Genomic DNA, 12132 nt, shown 5'->3' on the forward strand with positions numbered 1-12132 from the left:
AACTAGTTACATTATGTGTAATTTGGTGATTTTAAAGTTTATGGGCCCAAGTTTCCACATGATTTGCGCCTGATTTTTAGGAGCAACTGGTGGAGAACGGACTATCTTAGAAATCGCAATTCTCCACATTTTTCTTTCTGCAGTTCTAGTCGGGTAGAACAGTTCCACTTTGGAACAGAATTTTTTCTTCAAAAGGGGGCGTGTCCAGCCACTGACGCCTGATTTGAAAGTTTCCACAGTGAAAACGTACTCCAACTTAACTTAGAATGGAGCAAGTGAAGATTTTTGTAGAACTGAAAAAACCTGTTCTACACATTAAAAAATCAGGCGCAGGTTACATATTAGGCGTCCAGAACGAGGTGGGGGGGGAAGGGAAGTCATTAAATTCTATAATAAATCCTTATTTATACTTATACAAATATTATACAAATAAATCCAACCTGAATCAACATTTATAAGCAAAGAAAAGATTAAATAAACCATCTTCCTACCTGTGTGAAAGTGCTTCAGGCAGGCCTTTCGGGACCGAAGGCTGAACGGGCCGGCCCGAGACTTCAGGCAGGGCCCGTCCCCAGCACCAGATTTACAGGTAGGTGGCGTTGGGTCGGGTCGGGGAGGTTCGGTTCGGGTCGGGGGAGAGAGAGGGGGGGAGGGAGGGAGGGGGGGGGAGGTCAGGTCAGGTCGGATCCAGTCCGGCGGGGGGGGCGCGGAGCGGGAGTCGGGTCCAGTGGTGGGGGGGAGGGGGGCGGCGGGGCGGGTCCAGTCGGGGGGGGGGGGGGGGGAAGCGGGAGCAGGAGCGCGGGTCGGGTCCAGGCCGGGGGGGGGGGGGGGAGCGGGTGTCAGGTCCAGTCCGGAGGTGGCGGGGGGGGGAGCAGGAGCTGGCCGTGGGAGGAGCCTTATTCACGCAGCCCCAGTGAGGCCATTCGGCCAGGGCTAGGGGCTGCGTGCTTCGGGCCCCTCCCACACAGTTTCGGGCGCCTGGAGCTATTGCACTTGCGTGCCCACTGTAGCACGCATGTGCAGAGGTCCCGGCACTGTTTTCAGCGCAGGGACCTGGCTCCGCCCCCTATAGCTCGTGCTGCGCTGCGCAGAGGGCCAGAGGACCTGCAGGGAGGTAGAGAATACGGAGGATTTTTTTAGGCGCACTTTGTGGCGCGAAAAACCGGCGTCCAGGTCGGGACTGCACCGTTCTAGGTGCGTGTGGAAACTTGGGCCCATAGTTTAATATTGAGAGTTTCAGATGAGAGTGAGATTCTGCAACAGGTGTTTCATTTGAATACTTTGATTAAGAGTACTGATCTGCAATCACTTTCAAATATTCATTGTTTTCTATCTACATTTATTGTAAAATATGTGTGGAGTATCTGTACAGTTTATATTTTTAATTTGCAGAAAATGAAAGGACATCTCAGGTTGTTGAATATCGCTTGTGCTGCTAAAGCCAAATGGAGGCAGATAACTTTGCTAAAACCTTCCAGAGAGTCCCCATTGTACTTTAATCTGCTTGGTGGCAGTGAAAGAGGATTTGGTATCTTTGTGGAAAGTGTGGAGCCAGGCAGCAAAGCTGCCGAGGCTGGACTTAAACGAGGTGACCAGGTAAAAACTATTGCATATGAAAGTACAAGTATTTGTAACAGTGGAACTCTTTGAAGCTTGGCTGTTTGAAATTTGCATGTTTAATTTTTGTGAAATTTATTAAACATAAAGTCTATTTTTATCAATTGCACACAGAATTAACAAATTTTGTAGAAATTATTTAAAATGGTAGACTACCTGACCAATTATACTCAATCTGATTTAGGCACTGCCTGCTAATGTGCGTTTATTGTAATGATTGAGTCCCAAATGACTGCTGGAGCATTTCTTTATCTTGGATTCCCTTTTGTTTAAAGTTGATCTGCTAGTGTTCCTTTGGAATGTGGGAGCCTAGATATGAAGCAACGAAAGTCAGCACAGAAAATTTGACTTCCACCTCTACCTTCTCCCCCACCCAAACTTTTTGCATCCAGTTTTGAACATTCGCAGTTTACATATGGTACCTTGCTGTACTTTTCCGTGACAATGCCTCAGTCCAACCTTAGGTGAGACACTCCACCTCTTTTTGGTCCCCCTTATCACGGCAAATTTATCCAGCTTTTAGCTGAGCCATATGAACCAGAAAATCACAAGGAATGATCACCTGTACAGGGCAAGTTGATCTCCGTCAAGGTGGTTGCAGGGATTCTATAATTAACCTCGAGGCTAGAAAGGCAAAAATCATCAGGGTTCTCCTTCTGATTACTATCCAGAAACCTCTGCTGGAAACATGTGGGTTGGGCAGGGAAGTGTGCTGGGGAGGGAGGTTTAGGCTCCGCTATGATGCAATTAAATATAGCCTGCCAACATTTAATGTCCAGTCATGCATACTTAATACAACAATCATGAAGTATTTCACTGAATATGAATGGTTGTCATTGGCTTGATTGCCATAGTGACTGTACATCTAACAAAATGGAAAGTGTACTTTGATTCTGCAAGTGTAATTCTTATTGAAATTAGCATTTTTAAAACAAGTGACAAAATTATTTCAGATTATGGAAGTAAATGGACAGAACTTTGAGAATATTCAGTACACAAAAGCGCAAGAAATTCTGAGGAATAACACGCATCTGTCCATCACTGTCAAAACCAACATATTTGGTGAGTATATTTGGACTTAAAATGCCATCAAACATTAATTAGTAAGTAAGTGATACGACACATGTGACTTGAAAGTTACTGAGTTGGTATCTTCATGAAAGTACTAAATGCTTTCTTCTTGGACCTGAATACAAATTGCAATTAATAATGTGCCAATCATGTCCTTAACTCAGTGGTAGCACTTTCACCTCAGAGTCATAAGATTGTGCGTTCAAGCTTCACTTCAGAGACTTGAACACAAAATCTAGGCTGTCACTCCAGTGCAGTAATGAGGGATTGCTGCACTGTCAGAGCTGCTGTCTTTTGGATGAGATGTTAAACTGGGGCCCTGTCTGCCTACTCAAGGTGAATGTAAAAAAAAAACAATGGCAGTCTTCAAATTTCTCTTGATGCCATGGACAACATTTAAATTAACTCACAAATACACAGGTTATTTATCTAATTTCTGTTTGTGGAACATTGCTTTGTGCAAATTGGCTGCCACGTTTGACTAAAAAGAAAGAAAGTCTTGGATTTATATAGCGCTTTCACGACCACCGGAAGTCTCAAAGGGCTTTACATAACAACATAAGAATTAGGAACAGGAGTAGGCCATCTAGCCCCTTGAGCCTGCTCCGCCATTCAACAAGATCATGGCTGATCTGGCCTTGGACTCAGTTCCACTTACCTGCCCGCTCCCCGTAACCCTTAATTCCCTTATTGGTTAAAAATCTATCTATCTGTGATTTGAATATAGTCAATGAGCTAGCCTCAACTGCTTCCTTGGGCAGAGAATTCCACAGATTCACAACCCTCTGGGAGAAGAAATTCCTTCTCAACTCGGTTTTAAATTGGCTCCCCCGTATTTTGAGGCTGTGCCCCCTAGTTCTAATCTCCCCGACCAGTGGAAACAACCTCTCTGCCTCTATCGTGTCTATCCCTTTCATTATTTTAAATGTTTCTATAAGATCACCTCTCATCCTTCTGAACTCCAACGAGTAAAGACCCAGTCTACTCAATCTATCATCATAAGGTAACCCCCTCATCTCCAGAATCAGCTTAGTGAATCACCTCTGTACCCCCTCCAAAGCTAGTATATCCTTCCTTAAGTAAGGTGACCAAAACTGCACGCAGTACTCCAGGTGCGGCCTCACCAATATCCTGTACAGTTGCAGCAGGACCTCCCTGCTTTTGTATTCCATCCCTCTCGCAATGAAGGCCAGCATTCCATTCGCCTTCCTGATTACCTGCTGCACCTGCAAACTAACTTTTTGGGATTCATGCACAAGGACCCCCAGGTCCCTCTGCACCGCAGCATGTTGTAATTTCTCCCCATTCTAATAATAATCCCTTTTACTGTTTTTTTTCCAAGGTGGATGACCTCACATTTTCCGACATTGCCAAACCTTAGCCCATTCGCTTAACCTATCTAAATCTCTTTGCAGCCTCTCTGTGTCCTCTACACAACCCGCTTTCCCACTAATCTTTGTGTCATCTGCAAATTTTGTTACACTACACTCTGTCCCCTCTTCCAGGTCATCTATGTATATTGTAAACTGTTGTGGTCCCAGTACCGATCCCTGTGGTACACCAGTAACCACCGATTTCCAACCCGAAAAGGACCCATTTATCCCGACTCTCTGCTTTCTGTTAGCCAGCCAATTCTCGATCCATGCTAATACATTTCCTCTGACTCCGCGTACCTTTATCTTCTGCAGTAACTTTTTGTGTGGCACCTTATCGAATGCCTTTTGGAAATCTAAATACAACACATCCATCGGTACACCTCTATCCACCATGCTCGATATATCCTCAAGAATTCTAGTAAATTAGTTAAACATGATTTCCCCTTCATGAATCCATGTTGCGCCTGCTTGATTGCACTATTCCTATCTAGATGTCCCGCTATTTCTTCCTTAATGATAGCTTCAAGCATTTCCCCCTCTACAGATGTTAAACTAACCGGCCTATAGTTACCTGCCTTTTGTCTGCCCCCTTTTTTAAACAGAGGCGTTACATTAGCTGCTTTCCAATCCACTGGTACCTCCCCAGAGTCCAGAGAATTTTGGTAGATTATAACGAATGCATCTGTTATAACTTCCACCATCTCTTTTAATACCCTGGGATGCATTTCATCAGGACCAGGGGACTTGTCTACCTTGATTCCCATTAGCCTGTCCAGCACTACCCCGCTAGTGATAGTGATTATCTCAAGGTCCTCCCTTCCCACATTCCTGTGATCAGCAATTTTTGGCATGGTTTTTGTGTCTTCCACTGTGAAGACCGAAGCAAAATAATTGTTTAAGGTCTCAGCCATTTCCACATTTCCCATTATTAAATCCCCCTTCTCATCTTCTAAGGGACCAACATTTACTTTAGTCACTCTTTTCCGTTTTATATATCGGTAAAAGCATTTACTATCTGTTTTTATGTTTACGCAAGTTTACTTTCGTAATCTATCTTTCCTTTATTGCTTTCTTAGTCATTCTTTGCTGTTGTTTAAAATTTTCCCAATCTTCTAGTTTCTCACTAACCTTGGCCACCTTATACGCATTGGTTTTTAATTTGATACTCTCCTTTATTTCCTTGGTTATCCACGGCTGGTTATCCCTTCTCTTACCACCCTTTTTCACTGGAATATATTTTTGTTGAGCACTATGAAAGAGCTCCTTAAAAGTCCTCCACTGTTCCTCAATTGTGCCACCATTTAGTCTGTGTTTCCAGTCTACTTTAGCCAACTCTGCCCTCATCCCACTGTAATCCCCTTTGTTTAAGCATAGTACGCTCGTTTGAGACACTACTTCCTCACCCTCAATCTGTATTACAAATTCAACCATACTGTGATCACTCATTCCGAGAGGATCTTTTACAAGGAGATCGTTTATTATTCCTGTCTCATTACACAGGACCAGATCTAAGATAGCTTGCTCCCTTGTGGGTTCTGTAACATACTGTTCTAAGAAACAGTCCCGTATGCATTCTATGAATTCCTCCTCAAGGCTACCCCGTGCGATTTGATTTGACCAATCGATATGTAGGTTAAAATCCCCCATGATTACTGCCGTTCCTTTTTCACATGCCTCCATTATTCCCTTGATTATTGCCCGCCCCACCGTGAAGTTATTATTTGGGGGCCTATAAACTACACCCACCAGTGACTTTTTCCCCTTACTATCTCTAATCTCCACCCACAATGATTCAACATTTTGTTCATTAGAGCCAATATCGTCTCTCACAACTGCCCTGATATCATCCTTTATTAACAGAGCGACCCCACCTCCTTTCCCTTATTTCCGAATTGTCAGATACCTCTGTATGTTTAATTTCCAGTCTTGGCCACCCTGCAACCACGTTTCTGTAATGGCCACCAAATCATACCCATTTGTAATAATTTGTGCCATCAACTCATTTACTTTATTTCGAATGCTGCGTGCGTTTAGGTAGAGTGTTTTAATATTAGTTTTTAAACCATGATTTTTAGTTTTGACCCCTCCTGCAGCCCCTTTATATTCATACATATTGTCCCTTCCTATCACCTTGTGGTTTACAATTACCTCAGTGCTACTTTGCCCAATGAAGTACTTTTGGAGTGTAGAAACAACAGTGAATACACTTCAAAAGTACCTTACTAGACACTAAGTGCTTTGGGGGTCTTCTGGGGATCTGAACCACCCTATATGAGTGCAGGTTCGTTCTTCCTTCATCAATTTAGGAAATTGTGTTTAGTCCAGATTCTGTATTGGGAGTCAGTGAGACCCACGTTTTAGGGATAATTTTCACCACCACCACCCCAATAATGAGAAGGGGAAATTAAGGACTCGTGCCTGCATAAACTCTCACCCAACTAATGGTCTCTGCCTCTTTCCTGTTTTTGGTTACTCTCCTAGTGGTTCCTTCCTTCACTTTCCCATTGCGGATAGATTATGAAGATAAAAACATTGTTGAAAAAGATCTGCTCATGCACACATTCAAGTTGTAATTATGAACAGAGTTAGGAATGAATCTGAAGCCTGTATAATTTATTAGAATCCAATCTACTGAGTGGCTTAAAATACTTTGGAAAAACGAACACTGGTCAGAACAGCTTTAAATGGTTCTATTTGAACTAAGAAAATTGAACTCTGTACTATTACTAATTCTTCCTTTCTCTCCAGTTTTTAAGGAGTTATTAAGTAGGTTAACGCAGGAGAAAAAAAATGGGGTTCCTCATATTCCTAAAATTGCGGAAAAAAAGGGCAATCGTTATTCACATCCAGATTTGCACAGAGACGTCGAACAGATGTTTCCTTCTGAAAAGGCTAACAAGAAGATGAAAGCCAACACTGTATCAGGTGGTCGAAACAAAATCCGGAAAATACTTGACAAGACACGTTTCAGCATCTTGCCACCAAAACCATTCAGGTAGGTGAAATATTTGAGTCACAGGAATTTCTGAATAAATTCTCATTTATGGCTGACCATCTTTCTGGAATTAATGAGTTGCAAGCAAGTTCTAACCATTAACCTCCATTATTTGAAACACATACAGGATTATACAATGGAAACAAGAGAATATCCAGTTAATCCCAGGTGTGAAAGATACTGCTTTACTCACAAATGAAGTGTCTTGATGATTAGCTGATGATTTAGCTATTTTGGAAACCAAACTTGATCATTTAGCTGAAGGGATGTGGAGGAAGAACCTTAAGTCGGATCTAATGAGGATTAGCTGTTCTTTTATAGTTGCATTTTTTTCCACATTCCTGATCTCCAGTAAGCAATTGCAGGCTAATGCTAAACAGATTCCCCACGAGAGAGCGAGCCATCTGTCGGCCAAGGTCAAGATACTGAATAATAATACTTGCTCATATAATAACTTCATAGTATCATAAGAAGTATGGTGTTTGCCCAATTCTCATGACTATAGATGGTATATGATGTGGAAAGACCAAGGGAGGGATATTGCCCCCTTTAAGGCCCGTTACCACCACTAATGGGGCGGTAAGGTCTTTCTGCCCAGGGGCAGGCGGCGGGCTGACCCATCTGGAATTGCCCCTGAGCCGGGGGCGGTAGAAACGGGTTTCCACCACGCCCCATGTTTCCACCCTGCCGGGCGCGTCACCCCTTACTGCCCGGCAGCGCCCTATTAGAAATTGCCGACAGCTTCGCGTGACGGGAAGCTTCCAGTGGCTGGGCGATGCGGTCGCCCTTAAAAAGTGGGCACACTGACGCGACCGCCATTTTACTTTAATTATCGGCCAACTCCTGAGTCGGCCTGACAATCAGGCCGTTGGTCAGGCCAGGCCGCCAACAGGCAGCCAGGCACCCCCTCTTGGAAAGAACAGTTGTGTGTGGTTGGAGAGGAAGCAAGACTCTTGACCTCAGAATGGTATGATCACTAACAAAATTGCATGTTAACTACCTTTTTTTAAATAAAAACAGCATAAACCAGCAACAGTTTTGGGTGTGGAAACTCTGCATTTCATGCTTACAACCTTGTATCACACTTAGCGTGTCAGAAGATTATACATTAAGCTGTAGTGTTAAACTTTAGGGATATTTTGCTAAACTTCCCCATTCATGGCATTTTCACCAAACTTAATTTCTAGTGAAAGGAGATAATTGAGACCAAAGAGCCTGACATCACCAATGTGGCTTCAGAAGAATCTGGGTTGTTAAATAAGCAAAGGGGGAAAACAGTCAAGATAAGTGGAGACTAGTTCAGTGCAACAGTGGCAAGTTGAAACAATGGGTCTGCCAGAACAGTCCTGTTTGTATCTTGGGGAAGGGGTAGAAATGAGCTATGCATGCTTATGCGCGCTACATATAATCTGAATAATGGGTGCACTAGAAACCTACACATGGAATGTGTTCAAGACTTACTGCCCCAGTTTTTATTTGAATTAAGGATTCTTTCCACAATATGGCTGAAGCTACTCAGCAGTTCTCCTTGCTCTCATTGCCTGTTCACCACAGATGCTGAAATAGAGACCTCTGTGGAACCATTTCCTGATGTGTGGCCCATCCTTGCTAACTGGGCTCCCTTTCATTGCTGCACCTATCTTTGCTTGCTTTGTCCCCAATCCATCTTTAGCCCACAGTATTATGGCTTTAAGGGCTTCTGGCAGGTGATAATGTGGCTCTTAACCACAAAAATATTTAATTGAACTGACCTCATATTATTGGATGAGGTAAACTATATTGGATGTACAGTGGTGCAGTGCTGAGACTGTGCCCACATTGTTCCTGAAGCTTTTATTTTTATATAAAAGGACAATATCATGCTAATTAGACTAGTTTGTTTTATTTCATTTTGTTGGTAGGAATAACACTTTCTTGTTTTTCCTTCAGTTTAAGTTTCACACTCATTTTGATTTCTAGTACATAAGAACATAAGAAATAGGAGCAGGAGTAGGCCACTCAAGCCTGCTCATGGATGATCGGATCACAGACTCAGCTCCACTTCCCTGCCTGCTCCCCATTACCCTTTATTGCTCAAAAATCTATCTATCTCCATCTTAAATATATTCAATGACCCAGCCTCTACAGCTCTCGGGGGCAGAGAATTCCATAGATTTACAACCCTCTGAGAGAAGAAATTCCTCCTCATCTCAGTTTTAAATGGGCGGCCCCTTATTCTGAGACTATGTCCCCTATGAGTGGAAACATCCTCTCTGCATGCACCTTGTCGAGCCCCCTCATTATCTTATATGTTTCGATAAGATCACCTCTCATTCTTCTGAACTCCAATGAGTCTGGCCCAACCCACTCAACCTACTTAACCTATCTTCATAAGTCAACCCCTTCATCTCTGGAATCAACCTAGTGAACCTTCTCTGAGCAGCCTCCAATGCAAGTGTATCCTTCCTTAAATACAGAGACCAAAACTGTACGCTGTACTCTAGGTGTGGCCTCACTAATACCCTTTGCACTTGTAATTTTTCTCCATTTAAATTATAATTTGTTTTTCTATTTTTTCTGCCAAAGTGGATAACCTCACGTTTTCCCACATTATACTCCATCTGCCAAATCTTTGCCCACTCGCTTAGCCTGTCTATATCCCTTTGAAATTTTCTGTGTCCTCACAATTTGCTTTCCCACCCATCTTTGTATCATCAGCAGACTTGGCTACATTACACTCGGTCCCTTCATCCAAGCCGTTAATATAGATTGTAAATAGTTGAGGACTCAGCAACGATTCCTGCGGCACCCCAATATTTACTGTTTGCCAACCGGAAAATGACCCATTTATCCTGAATCTCTGTATTCTGTTAGCCAATCCTCTATCCATGCTAATATATTACACCCAATCCCGTGAACTTTTATCTTCTGCAGTAACCTTTTATGTGGCACTATATCTAATGCCTTCTGGAACTCCAAATATACCACATTCACTGGTCCCCCCTTATCCACCCTGCTTGTTACATCCTCAAAGAACTCCAGAAAATTTGTCAAACATGATTTCACTTTCATAAAACCATGCTGATTCTGCTTGATTGAATGATGCTTTTCCAAATGTCCCGCTGCTGCTTCCTTAATAATGGACTCCAGCATTTTCCCAACGACAAATGTTGGGCTAACTGGTCTATAGTTTCCTGCTTTTTGCCTGCCTCTATTTTTAAATAGGGGCGTTACATTTTCGGTTTTCCAATCCACCGGGACCGCCCCAGAATCCAGGGAATTTTGGTAGATTACAACCAATGCATCCACTATCTCTGCAGCCACTTCTCTGAAGACGCTAGGATGTAAGCCATCAGGTCCATCTTTAGTCCCATTATTTTAACGAGTACTACTTCATTAGTGATACTGATTGTATTAAGTTCCTCCCTCCCCTCCCCCGTCCCCCTGACTCCTTTAGCCCCTTGACTATCCACTGTTGGGATATTTTTAGTGTCTTCTACCGTGAAGACCGATACAAAATATTTGTTCAACGTCTTTGCCATTTCCCTGTTCTCCATTATTAATTCCCTAGTCTCATCCTGTAGCGGGTCGACATTTACTTTAGCCAGTCTTTTTTCCTTTTTATGTACCTGTAGAAACTCTTGCTATCTGTTTCTATATTACGTGCTAGTTTACTTTCATAATCTATCTTCCCTCCCTTTATTATTTTTTTAGTTCTTTGCTGACTTTTAAAAGTTTCCCAATCCTCTGGCCTCCCACTAGTCTACACTGTATACCCTTATTTTCAATTTGATACTATCCCTTATTTCCCTAGTTAGCCACGGATGGTTATCCCTTCTCTTAGTCTTTCCTTCTCATTGGGATATATTTTTGTTGCGAGTTAAGTCTGTTGTTTAATAACAGAATTCCATGATGTTCATTTGTGCAGCGGTGCTGAATTGAAATTTTGATCAATAAACAAACTTGACCTTGGCTGTTCATTGTGGCATTGCCACTTTTGCTTTTAAATTGGCCTAAAGCTAGATGGCCTGGTGGCACAGCACATTGGTGTACTAACATTACATGAAGATACAATGCACTAGTATATTGCATCATAGAATGTTAGGACATAAGACTTCCCCATAGAATAAGTTCCTAATCTTAGTTAGAACATCTGGAGAAAGATAAATGGGAAGGCGGATTTAGTTGTCCTATGCTCTCGCTCCTGTTTGAAGCATCTTCGTGAAGTGCTGGCATGTGTCCACCCTCAGGATAGAATTGTTAATTTGAGGACGGGTACTGGCGTTGGGGAAGTCAACTCAAATTAAACAGAAAAATTAACAGGTGGGTTTTGAATTTTTAATGCTAGTGAAGCAGAAAGGCAAAAAGGCTTTCCCATCAATTTTCCACAGTTCAATTAAAGTATTGTTTGTGTGACAGAGCTAAGTTTCTTAAATGCGATCACTGCTTTTCAAGTACTTTGAATTAGATCATTATATGAATGCAAAGCACATATTTCAAGTGCATTAGATGACAAAAACGATAATTAAAATGCTTTAAATCTACATGTGTGGGAGTTGAAGACTTACACAGGTGCTTGTTTATATAAGTCACTCAACCAACCATTCATTTTGTTTCATTGCATCATCTTGCAAGAGGCTTCCTGGGGTTTTTCATGACTTACCTTGAGTCAGTTCAGTTAATCTCATGCTTTATTTTTCTCATTTGTCACAGAAAAGAAGCTACTAAATTTTTTTAAATACATCAAATCCTTTTTCTTTTAAATTTGCCAGGCCACCATCTCTGTCCAAGAGGGCAGGTGAATAGCAGGCCTGATGTCGATACTGCTCTTACCAACGATTAAGAGGCATACCAGATTTAACCTGGGAATAATTTTTCCTCCAATCAACTCACGAGCACGGAGGTTGCAAACTTCCATCCTCACAACCTGAACCCCTCATCGAAATTATTTTCTTGTGTTTATTCCCAGGCTTCCATTACTCTATTATAACCTCCTGGTGTGACAGTATTATCCTGCATTGCTAATGTCACAGTAGCCTCTTGCTCATTGGTCACACACATGCCAGTGACCATAGTATTAAAACTTTTTTTTAA

The 12132-nt window shown here is 42.4% G+C and overlaps 1 protein-coding gene across 15 annotated transcripts in view; it reads left to right on the top strand.

Moving 5' to 3' along the window:
• LOC139262901 (rap guanine nucleotide exchange factor 6-like) overlaps nucleotides 1-12132 on the top strand; it is a 448770-nt gene that overhangs the window by 358145 nt on the left and 78493 nt on the right. For all 15 annotated transcript variants that reach the window (XM_070878168.1, XM_070878169.1, XM_070878171.1 and 12 more), the window contains 3 exons: nucleotides 1393-1596; nucleotides 2571-2679; nucleotides 6813-7059. In XM_070878168.1, coding sequence (XP_070734269.1) covers nucleotides 1393-1596; nucleotides 2571-2679; nucleotides 6813-7059 — 560 coding nt within the window. The remainder of the gene's footprint in view (nucleotides 1-1392; nucleotides 1597-2570; nucleotides 2680-6812; nucleotides 7060-12132) is intronic.

Source organism: Pristiophorus japonicus, chromosome 4 (assembly GCF_044704955.1).
Source record: "Pristiophorus japonicus isolate sPriJap1 chromosome 4, sPriJap1.hap1, whole genome shotgun sequence".
Lineage (NCBI taxonomy): Eukaryota > Metazoa > Chordata > Chondrichthyes > Pristiophoridae > Pristiophorus > Pristiophorus japonicus.